The sequence below is a fragment of the Neoarius graeffei genome, chromosome 16, assembly GCF_027579695.1.
Source record: "Neoarius graeffei isolate fNeoGra1 chromosome 16, fNeoGra1.pri, whole genome shotgun sequence".
NCBI lineage: Eukaryota > Metazoa > Chordata > Actinopteri > Siluriformes > Ariidae > Neoarius > Neoarius graeffei.
In genome coordinates, this window is record NC_083584.1 from 39,334,721 (window position 1) to 39,347,922 (window position 13,202).

At 40.7% G+C, this 13,202-nt stretch overlaps 1 protein-coding gene across 1 annotated transcript in view; it reads right to left on the reverse strand.

Annotated features, from left to right (window-relative positions):
- csmd3b (CUB and Sushi multiple domains 3b) overlaps positions 1 to 13,202 on the reverse strand; it is an 898,971-nt gene that overhangs the window by 34,963 nt on the left and 850,806 nt on the right. The window contains 2 exon segments of the mRNA XM_060942250.1: positions 6,890 to 7,063; positions 10,218 to 10,391. Coding sequence (XP_060798233.1) covers positions 6,890 to 7,063; positions 10,218 to 10,391 — 348 coding nt within the window.

Sequence of the window (13,202 nt, forward strand, 5' to 3'; positions counted from 1 at the left end):
TCACACCTACGGTCAATTTAGAGCCACCAGTTAACCTAACCTGCATGTCTTTGGACTGTGGGGGAAACCGGAGCACCCGGAGGAAACCCACGCGGACACGGGGAGAACATGCAAACTCCACACAGAAAGGCCCTCGCCGGCCCCGGGGCTCGAACCCAGGACCTTCTTGCTGTGAGGCGACAGCGCTAACCACTACACCACCGTGCCGCCCCTGTATTCATCATGTATAAAATATTTAACTTGGCATCTTAAAAGTGAACCCAATTAAAAAAAAAAAAAAAGTGTGTGTGTGTGTGTGTGTGTGTGTCCTAGCTAATAATCAGCCAAATGGATGTCTGGCTCCTTGTAAAAAAAAAAAAAAACATTTGGCTAAATAATTTTAGAAATACAACCCCAATTCCAGAAAAGTTGGGACAAAGTACAAATTGTAAGTAAAAACGGAATGCAATAATTTACAAATCTCAAAAACTGATCTTGTATTCACAATAGAACATAGACAACATATCAAATGTCGAAAGTGAGACATTTTAAAATTTCATGCCAAATATTGGCTCATTTGAAATTTCATGACAGCAACACATCTCAAAAAAGTTGGGACAGGGGCAATAAGAGGCTGGAAAAGTTAAAGGTACAAAAAAGGAACAGCTGGAGGACCAAATTGCAACTCATTAGGTCAATTGGCAATAGGTCATTAACATGACTGGGTATAAAAAGAGCATCTTGGAGTGGCAGCGGCTCTCAGAAGTAAAGATGGGAAGAGTGAACCAATCCCCCTAATTCTGCACCGACAAATAGTGGAGCAATATCAGAAAGGAGTTCGACAGTGTAAAATTGCAGAGTTTGAACATATCATCATCTACAGTGCATAATATCATCAAAAGATTCAGAGAATCTGGAAGAATCTCTGTGCGTAAGGGTCAAGGTCGGAAAACCATACTGGGTGCCCGTGATCTTCGGGCCCTTAGACAGCACTGCATCACATACAGGCATGCTTCTGTATTGGAAATCACAAAATGGGCTCAGGAATATTTCCAGAGAACATTATCTGTGAACACAATTCACCGTGCCATCCGCCGTTGCCAGCTAAAACTCTATAGTTCAAAGAAGAAGCCATATCTAAACATGATCCAGAAGCGCAGACGTCTTCTCTGGGCCAAGGCTCATTTAAAATGGACTGTGGCAAAGTGGAAAACTGTTCTGTGGTCAGACGAATCAAAATTTGAAGTTCTTTATGGAAATCAGGGACACCGTGTCATTCGGACTAAAGAGGAGAAGGACGACCCAAGTTGTTATCAGCGCTCAGTTCAGAAGCCTGCATCTCTGATGGTATGGGGTTGCATTAGTGCATGTGGCATGGGCAGCTTACACATCTGGAAAGACACCATCAATGCTGAAAGGTATATCCAGGTTCTAGAGCAACATATGCTCCCATCCAGACGACGTCTCTTTCAGGGAAGACCTTGCATTTTCCAACATGACAATGCCAAACCACATACTGCATCAATTACAGCATCATGGCTGCGTAGAAGAAGGGTCCGGGTACTGAAGTGGCCAGCCTGCAGTCCAGATCTTTCACCCATAGAAAACATTTGGCGCATCATAAAACGGAAGCTACGACAAAAAAGACCTAAGACAGTTGAGCAACTAGAATCCTACATTAGACAAGAATGGGTTAACATTCCTATCCCTAAACTTGAGCAACTTGTCTCCTCAGTCCCCAGACGTTTACAGACTGTTGTAAAGAGAAAAGGGGATGTCTCACAGTGGTAAACATGGCCTTGTCCCAACTTTTTTGAGATGTGTTGTTGTCATGAAATTTAAAATCACCTAATTTTTCTCTTTAAATGATACATTTTCTCAGTTTAAACATTTGATATGTCATCTATGTTCTATTCTGAATAAAATATGGAATTTTGAAACTTCCACATCATTGCATTCCGTTTTTATTTACAATTTGTACTTTGTCCCAACTTTTTTGGAATCGGGGTTGTAATTTTGGCTAAATATTAAAAATAAATTTGGCTAAATACTGCTTTGGCTGTTTACAGAAACAGTCAAAAGTTTGGCCACACCTTCAAATTCAATGTTTTTTCTTTATTTTTATGAATTAAAAGACACTTCACGTCTTAAAGTAATGATGGATGTCGTTTCTCTTTACTTAGTTGAGCACTTCTTGACATAATATGGATTACTACAGTTGTGGAATAGGGCTATTTACTTTATTTTTATTATTTACTATTTGATCTCAAACACATTAAGAAGAAGGCAAGAAATTGCACTAATTAACTTTTGATGAGGCACCTGTTAATTGAAAAGCATTTCAGGTGACGGCCTCATGAAGCTGGGTAAGATAATGCCAATAGTGTGCAAAGCGTCATCAAGGGAAACGCTGGCTACTTTGAAGAATCTAAAATATGAAACATTTTTTGTTTTGTTTTTTTAAACACATTTTTGTTTCCTACATAATTCCATATGTTATTTCATAGTTTTGATGTCTTCAATATTGTTCTACAATGTAGAAAATAGTCAAAATGCAGAAAAACCTATGAATGAGTAGGGGTGTACAAACTTTTGACTGGTACTATAAAGGCCTAGCCTATAACTTTGCTGAATTGGCAGAACTGAGTATGGCAGAATTTTGAATGCTAATTTCAAAAGACATTATGGCCAATTTGTTTATAATTTGATGATTATGTTTAATTTAATCGTTGCTGATCAGTAAGAAGTGATGCAGGTCATAAGATATCTTTCCATAACTTCTCTCTTTAGCAATATCTCATGCCAAAAAGGAATCTGCTAATAACAAACTGACAAAATTCTTAAATCTAAGCATTAGATTATAATGAATAAATATATTTGCCTGCAGATCAACACATTTTGTTTTTTAACACTTTTTTTTGTTTTGTTTACCGCATAATCCCATACATATTCCATGTGTTATTTCATAGTTTTGATGTCTTTGGTGTTCTACAGTGTACAAAATCGTCAAAATACAGAAAAACCTATGAATGAGTAGGGGTGTACAAAGTTTTGACTGGTAGTGTCGTTATGTACTTATTGCCATGTGCTACCCTGGTGATTGTAGAGGGGCGAGTCTGTGAGCTCCTGTAGCCCTGGGGCATGCTTACTTCTCCCAGCTATAGCCCTACATTTGATAACTAAGCTCATTTCTTCTCATCAGCTCTTTGTCTAAAGCCACTAAAATAAATAACTTTGGTCGTCTCAACAATAACCTGGACCCGAGTTTCTCAAAAGGCATCGCAGCACAAAAAATCATTGTTAAATGGTAGAGTGAGCAGCACAGTGAATGCTCTTGCTCTCGGTGAAGACAATCTTAACTTTATGATGTTTTTGGGAAACTCAGTCCTGATCAATAAAGCATGGAGGCTGTTTGGGGCAGCGCTGGTCCTGGCCTGCTGAGGGGATATCATTGATTTTTTTTTTTTGTGGTAAGGGTCACTTGTTCTTAAGCTTGGTGAAAACAAACAAACAAACAAACAAACAAACAAACAAGCAAGCAAGCAAGCAAGCAAGCAAACAAACAAAGGGAAACTGAAGTCATTTTTAAACTTGCTTTATTTCTTAATTAACATGTTCTTCACTTACATTTTCGGTTTTAGTAACCTTATATCGTGACTCGTATTGGCAACTAATTGCAATTAAATATTATACTTATCGGCCTATTCGGTTTTCAGCCATGTTGAATTTAGTTCGTTTGGTCCACGGCAGGTGTCGCTTATCGGCGCGATCTTCATGAGACTTGTGCGAGACTTTGAAACGTGAAGTGTCAGCCAGGTGTCAGTGCCGCCATTTTGAAAACTGTTTTCCAAACGAAATATTGCACAAAAACGAGTTTAAATGGCGATTACTGCCTATGTTTTTTCAAACTTTCCTGATCGCTATCAAAACAAACAAAACTTCTAGCTCTCGAAACATTCAGCATTCGAAAGAGGGCGCGTGCGTCTTTTGACAACGTTGGCAGATGTTGGTCACTTTGATTCCCGCTGTACGTTTTACTTCCGTCCTACGATGTCTCGCACAGGTCTCAGCGAATCTCGTTTACGTCCATTGCTTTGACATATGGACTGATATATTACATAGCATATTTCAAACACTCATAACTTGCTATAGCAGTGACAAAATAGCTATCAAAAATGCATTCCTATATTTAATAAAATGAGATAAATAGAATTGTGATGATAAAAAAATTTGCCTTCAGTTCTCCTTTAAAAAAACCAACCAACCAACCAACCAACCAACCAACCAACCAACCAACCAACCAAAAAGACCTTCCTAGTGTCATGATGATATTTATGCAAAAAACATGAGGCGCAGTTGCAGAATACTGACAAGTTATATCTGGGAAGAAACTCTCCATGCTAAAGTCTGAATTACTTAAGAAGGCTTGAATTAGCTGCCACATCTACTTTCCCCCTAATTAGCATACTTAAGTGAAAAAGGTTGAAATGAAAAGCAATAAGCAGAGATCTGTGCAAATGTTTTAAGTGTCAGTAATTGCTACAATTTGGTCCACTGAGTAAAATCCCAAACTGCAACAGAGGCGAGGCAATTGATTTTATATTCTAAGCAATGTTTTGGTTTACCAAGTCAAGTATAGCATAATTCAGTGTCATAGCTGTTAAAGCAGTATCCAGCTGAACCTGAGCTGCGGCATGCACTATATGATCAAAGCTCAAAGCTAAAAATGGTACAGCTATTCAGAGAACTGTATTGAAATCACAAAAATTGTTTGTGCTTTCCAAGCTCTGTGTGTGCTGATGTATCAAAAATATTCAGCTTCTCTCTCTCACACACACACACACACACACACACACACACACACACACACACACATATGGCTGCCCTTCATCCCCACTGAGGGAGATTCACAGCTTCTGTACAGCTGGCTGCCTAAAATTACTTGGACAGGTTTGAGAGAGCATCAGTAGAGCACAGCACTGGCTTCCTGTTCTGATGGAGTTCGTTGAGTGGCGCTCCACTATCAACACAAACAACACAGACAGACAGTCGGGGTGTAAACCATGAGGCTGATGCAGCACTCTCTGCCTGCCTGGATAATGGTGATAGGGACATACATTTTGTGGTAAATAATCAAGAGTGTTATATTCGGAGCCATATACAATTTACAATTTTCTGTAATAGTGTTATTTCTTTTCTGAAACAAGTACACAATCTCAGTTCGGATGGTGGAATTGCAGTAACCCAGCCGGTCAGTGGGGTGGGCAGAGTTCACCACCGTTATTCAGACACATGAAATGGTGATGCTCTTATGGTTACAATCCGAAAACTGACGGTGATGATTAGCGTTAAAGGAAAACCACCCTGAAACAAAAGAAATACTATATTTATACTGTAATACTTGTGATGCATTTAGCAATTCTGGTGCTATTCTGTTGGTAGTTTGTGGCAGCGGGGGCGTGGCCAAGCAGCAATCTGTGAATGGAGGGCGGGGTCGGGGAAGGTAAGTGGCTAAGTCACTCCACCTGCTGTTAATTAGTGTGTGTGTGTGTGTGTGTGTGTGTGTGTGTGTGTGTGTGTGTGTGTGTGTGTGTGTGAGTGTTTGGTTGTTACAGGGAGGGAGCATAAAAGGAGAAAGAGAGCAGAGAAAAGGGTCTCTCTCCCCAACCACAACGCATGTGTGAGTGAGTGAGTGAGTGAGTGAATGAGTGAAAGGAAGAGAAAGTGAGCGAAAGAAAGCTGAAAAGTAAAAATAAAGTGTTTGTGGAAACATCATCTCTCGCCTGCCGTGCTTCTGTGCTCCACCCACATCAGGGTCTTACTACATAGTTATAATGGTTTTTAATAGAAGAAACAAAACAACCCAATGATTTCAAAAATTTCACCGTTAGCATCTAAAAACAAAACAGCAAGAACTTCTTTACTCACTAACCATTTTCCAGTGACGTTCATTGCCATATTAGTGAGAAATCCAGCACAGAGTTAGTCGAGACAACAAACTTGTAACTGAATTATAGCAGAGACTTGGCTCGGGTAGATGGCCTACGAGATGACAGGCACATGGTAGTATTAGTATGAAAGCTGAAGCTTTGGAACCGTTTCAGTTTGAGTAGAGTGTAGAGATGAGGAGATGAGAGAGTTGGACAGACTAAAGACCTTAAAGCTCTGCTGCATCAGTCTCTTTAGGTAGAGATGAATTGAGACCTACAGGACCAGTCAAAAGTTTGGACACACCTTCTAATTCAGTGGTTTTTCTTTATTTTTCTTACTTAAAATACACTTTATGTCTTAAAGTAATGATGGATGTTGTTTCTCTTTACTTAGTTGAGCAGTTCTTGACATAATATGGATTACTACAGTTGTGGAATAGGGCTATTTACTGTATATTATTTACTGTTTGATGATCTCATATGCATTAATGTAATGTTCACATTATAGATTTGAACAAGCAATAATTTCACAGGATAGTAAAGAGATATAACGCCTTGATATATTATTAGTATTCCACGCATCAAGTGTAATACAAACGTTAAACTGAACAAAATCCAACCACAGCAAACTTGCTCACTGATATTTTTCATGAGCTCAGGCTCATTTTACTTGCTTTGGATATGACACATATCTGAACATGATGTCTGTTTTTCTTTCTAATAAGGCATGCAGGTATCCAAAAGCACATTTAACATGGACCTGTATCACTTTCAATGGACACTGATGAACGACTGCGGTTTTGCTGAATAAATAATTAAACAATGCTAATATAGCAAGTGTAACATCAAGTAAACTGACGGTGCATTCTACCAGTTTGATTCCAACATTCTCAAAGACTGTTCATTATCTCTAACAATCTGTGTGTATGTGTGTGTGTGTGTGTGTGTGTGTGTGTGTGTGTGTGTGTGTGAGAAAGTACCTATGCAACGAGGTTGGAAACCACTCCAGGTACCATCAGCCTGGCAGATGCGTGTTGTACTGCCCACTGGAATATAGGGGGCACTGCAGCTGAAAGACACCTCTGACTGGTAGATGAAGCTACGGCCTTCTCTAAAGCCATGGGCTGGAATTCCTGGATCTCCACAGAACTTGGCTGTAATGAGAAGTTTGAAACATATTGGCGCTTAAGACAGGGAAAGTTCAAACTACAAAGAAAAATTCACTAAAGCATTGGTACACATAAGAGCCAAGCTAGTACTTGGTACTTGGGAACCATATTGGATATGTCTTCTGTTGGATTTGGCCATTAAAGGGGATGCGATCAACAGTATTAAAAAAAAGACAGAAATAATGAAACAGCCTCTCATTATAACACTGCTTTTTTGCCCAGAAGATAACAGGTGACATTCTGCTTCTATCTTTTCTAATTCCATATCCGAACTAGATGAACGTTTTTCATACATGTCCACATATTACTTTGGGATGGAAGTATGGCGGAAGAAAGCGTCAGGGGCCCGAAGTATCTCAGGGCAAACATTCCCTGTGAGCATGTTATTGTCCAGCAAGCAACACGTCTCTGGAGGATAAAAAAAAAAACAATAAGTGTGGAGGTTAAGTCACCAGCAGGTTGATTTATAATGAATGTGCACTTTGGAGTGCTAGGATCCAGCACTACATACTCGACTTCTCTCTCTCTCTCATTATCTCTAGCCGCTTTATCCTTCTACAGGGTCGCAGGCAAGCTGGAGCCTATCCCAGCTGACTACGGGCGAAAGGCGGGGTACACCCTGGACAAGTCGCCAGGTCATCACAGGGCTGACACATAGACACAGACAACCATTCACACTCACATTCACACCTACGGTCAATTTAGAGTCACCAGTTAGCCTAACCTGCATGTCTTTGGACTGTGGGGGAAACCGGAGCACCCGGAGGAAACCCACGCGGACACGGGGAGAACATGCAAACTCCACACAGAAAGGCCCTCGCCGGCCCCGGGGCTCGAACCCAGGACCTTCTTGCTGTGAGGCGACAGCGCTAACCACTACACCACCGTGCCGCCCCATACTCGACTTATCTTAATAAATTATAGATGTTCCGTCAAGATATAAAATAAGAGGAAACAGTCAGAAGACAGAAAATCAGTGCATAGAGTGACTCCAGAGGCAAACTTCTGTACCCAACTCCAGACATTTGAACAATGGCAGGCTTGAGCACCACAAAGAAAGATATAGGATGGCCTTAATTATGTTGGCTCAATAGCCCAGTTTTCTTGCACTGACCCCTTCCCTCTCTGTGCTGATATACCAGACTTAGAACAGCATGAGACGTCTGACCACTTTGCTTTAAATGTCTGCTCAATGCTGAAATGTCTCATCAATATGTCTTAGACATCAAATAATGGAATTAATGGAATACTCCTGTGCTTTTCAACCCAATCTCCATCCACTACATCCGAATAACAAGAATTGACATGTTGCCCTGTACTGAAAAAACAACAGAAAACCTATTGACCTAAAACTATTAAAACTTTAATATCAAAAGAATTTCTGACCAATCCCACCTGCTTCCACAAAACATTTAACCAACGGCTGCCCAGTGGAGCAACAGAACAGCAGTCGCCCTATTGTCCAGTGATTATGAGTTCAAATCCTGATGATGCCATAGCCATCCATGGCCTGGGACAAAATTGACGGTGCTTTCAAGGTGGGAGGGGTGACATGCTCTCTCTACCCTATCAACCACAGTGACTCTAGACAATCATGTGTGTCTGAGAGCTCATGCATGTGGAAGTGGGCAGATAATGTTGGAGGGTGTTACATCACCCCTTGATGTTGCATGAGCTTAACATGTTAAGTCTTTGCCCTCCCAGGCTGGTAGCTGTCATGTGATAAGGTGGAAGTAAGTGGTGGGTGGAAATTGGCTATAACTAAATTTGGGGAAATATCCTCCCCAAAATATTGCAAACCAGTCTTTCCTGCTCCTGCAACACTTTAAATGTAGCAACCAAATCTGCAGTAGTGTCATGGAGCATGTGTCCAAAAATCTTCCCATTTTACTGTCTTCTCATCCACAAACATGTCTCTTTCAATTTTTTTTCCATCTGAAGCTGGCACTTATCATCCCTAAGGCTTGCAGGGACATTCATAACCCTTCACAGTCAGCTCTTGTCTTATTTGCTACCACATTCTGCCATCTACAAAACTAACAGGAGTCATACAGCAAGCTTGACTCTGAAGGCCTTCTCTTAGATGCCTCTTGACCAAGATCTGCTGTGACTTTCAGTTATGTTGGGGACAGTGGTGGAGCAATAACAAGCTGGACTGTGGCAGTAAAGTGGCTATAATATAACCCTAATGTGATTGTAACAGTAGCCGTGTTGTTGCTGTAATGACACTCAAACAGAGTTGTAATATAACCCTAATGAAAATGTAATGAAGTCTGCACTGTCACCGTAATGCCACTGTAACGGTGTGTAATGTAACCCTAAAGTGATTGTAACAGTGGCTGTATTGTTGCTGTAATGTCACTGTAATATAACCCTAATGTGATTGTAACAGTGGCAGTGTTGTTGATGTAATGACACTGTAACGGGGTGTACCGTAACCCTAATACTGTTGTAACAGTGGCTGTGTTATTGATGAAATGACACTGTAACAGAACTGTAACATAACCCTAATGTAATTGTAACAGTGGCTGTATTGTTGCTGTAATGCCACTGTAACACTGCCCTAATGTGATTGCAACAGTGGCTGTATTGTTGCTGTATTGTCACTGTAACAGAGCTGTAACACTGTCCTATTGTAATTGTAACAGTGGCTGTGTTGTTGTTGGAATGCCACTGTAACACAGTTGTAACATAACCCTAATGTGATTGTATTGTTGCTGTAATGTCACTGTAACAGAGCTGTAACACTGACCTAATGTAATTATAACAGTGGCTGTGTTGTTGCTGGAATGCCACTGTAACACAATCGTAACATAACCCTAATGTGATTGTAACAGTAGCTGTATTGTTGCTGTATTGTCACTGTGACAGAGCTGTAACACTACTCTAATGTAACTGTAACAGTGGCTGTATTGTTGCTGTAATGCCACTGAAACACAATCGTAACATAACCCTAATGTGATTGTAACAGAGCTGTAACACAGCCCTAATGTAACTGTAACAGTAGCTGTATTGTTGCTGGAATGCCACTGTGACAGAGCTGTAACATAACCCGAATGTAATTGTAACAGTGGCTGTACTGTTGCTGTAATGCCACTGTAACAGGGCTGTACTGTGTCTCTCACGTGTCAGTACTCACGCAGGCACTGGGGCACCTCTCCACTCCAGGTGCCATTACCCACGCAGGTGAGGATGGCGGGGAAGGAAAGTTCATAACCTGGAGAGCAGCTGTAGCTCACACTTGTGCCCCACTCAAAGTCACTGCCTTCCAACAGTCCGTTAGAGATGAGGGGTGGGGCGGCACACGTCACGGCTAGAGAAACAGAGTGCAAGAGAGCGGGATGGATGAGATCACAATATGCAATGTAAAGCAAAGACGGCCCTGTTCACAACAAACATGGCATTTTTTAAAAATCTCAGCATGCATGGGCTGAGAAGAAAACGATATTTCTATGAAGGAAAATGTAATAATTCTTTTTTAGTACCAGATTTGGAAAAAAAAACAAGAATGCTTGGTTTATTCTAATTAAAAACATACTGTATAACACTAGTAATATGTCTCGCTATATTTGTAGTCCTGCATGTTAATGAATAAACACCTGTTAATTTCGATGGAAATTACTTTAAAGCACAGTGTTTTCATCTACCTATACAGAGCAGCATACTAAGCTGTCTATCAGTTATCAGTCCCTGAGCATTGCATCTTAGAGCTTCCTAAAAACTAAAACAAAAAAGACAGGAGCAAAACATGCTGCACAGGATGTGTGGAGGCAGGACAGTCTTTACACAAAGCAGGAAGGTCATGCTTTGTAGCTCATGCCCAAGATGACTCATGCCCCCTTAGACAGCATGATGCCATCCCACCTACACACACACACACACACACACACACACACACACCTGTATTTCATTCACATTCTGCAGAACAAGCAGCCATGCTGTCTGACTAATCCAGTACGATAAAACAACAGAATTGAGAATAAGGTTGGTTTCCTGATACAACGAGCAGCCTGTGTGGGATCAAGCCTTATTACTGAGACCTACAGTTGCTGGGCTGTGAGGAAAGTAGTGGTTGAAGGTGAGACACAGGTTTGTTTGATGGATCTGGGATAAAGCCTGCAGTAATTTGAGACAGTGTCACAGCCTGAGTCTTATACAGCAAATTAATTAAAAAGGCATTATATGGTAGAGGCTCCATCTCAATTATAATTTCAAAAACACAATGAACAAACATTTATGGCTGACAAACTGAGTCTATGAATGTGTAATAAATCCTAAATTACTATATTAATATTCTGAACTAGTGATGGATATGGTCTGATGTACATCCATGGGGACTTGACCAGCTTCTAAGCGAATGAATACATAGTGCACGCTGTCTCACATTCTTACTTGTACAACCCCGATTCCAAAAAAGTTGGGACAAAGTACAAATTGTAAATAAAAACGGAATGCAATGATGTGGAAGTTTCAAAATTTCATATTTTATTCAGAATAGAACATAGATGACATATCAAATGTTTAAACTGAGAAAATGTATCATTTAAAGAGAAAAATTAGGTGATTTTAAATTTCATGACAACAACACATCTCAAAAAAGTTGGGACAAGGCCATGTTTACCACTGTGAGACATCCCCTTTTCTCTTTACAACAGTCTGTAAACGTCTGGGGACTGAGGAGGCAAGTTGCTCAAGTTTAGGGATAGGAATGTTAACCCATTCTTGTCTAATGTAGGATTCTAGTTGCTCAACTGTCTTAGGTCTTTTTTGTCGTATCTTCCGTTTTATGATGCGCCAAATGTTTTCTATGGGTGAAAGATCTGGACTGCAGGCTGGCCAGTTCAGTACCCGGACCCTTCTTCTACGCAGCCATGATGCTGTAATTGATGCAGTATGTGGTTTGGCATTGTCATGTTGGAAAATGCAAGGTCTTCCCTGAAAGAGACGTCGTCTGGATGGGAGCATATCTTGCTCTAGAACCTGGATATACCTTTCAGCATTGATGGTGTCTTTCCAGATGTGTAAGCTGCCCATGCCACACGCACTAATGCAACCCCATACCATCAGAGATGCAGGCTTCTGAACTGAGCGCTGATAACAACTTGGGTCGTCCTTCTCCTCTTTAGTCTGAATGACACGGCGTCCCTGATTTCCATTAAGAACTTCAAATTTTGATTCGTCTGACCACAGAACAGTTTTCCACTTTGCCACAGTCCATTTTAAATGAGCCTTGGCCCAGAGAAGATGTCTGCGCTTCTGGATCATGTTTACATACGGCTTCTTCTTTGAACTATAGAGTTTTAGCTGGCAACGGCGGATGGCACGGTGAATTGTGTTCACAGATAATGTTCTCTGGAAATATTCCTGAGCCCATTTTGTGATTTCCAATACAGAAGCATGCCTGTATGTGATGCAGTGCCGTCTAAGGGCCCGAAGATCACGGGCACCCAGTATGGTTTTCCGGCCTTGACCCTTACGCACAGAGATTCTTCCAGATTCTCTGAATCTTTTGATGATATTATTCACTGCAGATGATGATATGTTCAAACTCTTTGCAATTTTACACTGTCGAACTCCTTTCTGATATTGCTCCACTATTTGTCGGCGCAGAATTAGGGGGATTGGTGATCCTCTTCCCATCTTTACTTCTGAGAGCCGCTGCCACTCCAAGATGCTCTTTTTATACCCAGTCATGTTAATGACCTATTGCCAATTGACCTAATGAGTTGCAATTTGGTCCTCCAGCTGTTCATTTTTTGTACCTTTAACTTTTCCAGCCTCTTATTGCCCCTGTCCCAACTTTTTTGAGATGTGTTGCTGTCATGAAATTTCAAATGAGCCAATATTTGGCATGAAATTTCAAAATGTCTCACTTTCGACATTTGATATATTGTCTATGTTCTATTGTGAATACAATATCAGTTTGAGATTTGTAAATTATTGCATTCCGTTTTTATTTACAATTTGTACTTTGTCCCAACTTTTTTGGAATCGGGGTTGTACAAATGGAAGGAAAGAAAGATAGAGAAAGTCTGAATGAGATGTACACACACAATACGAGTCATTGAGATACCGCACTTGCTGGTGACATCTCCTTTCTACACACAGCACGCAGAAACACTAA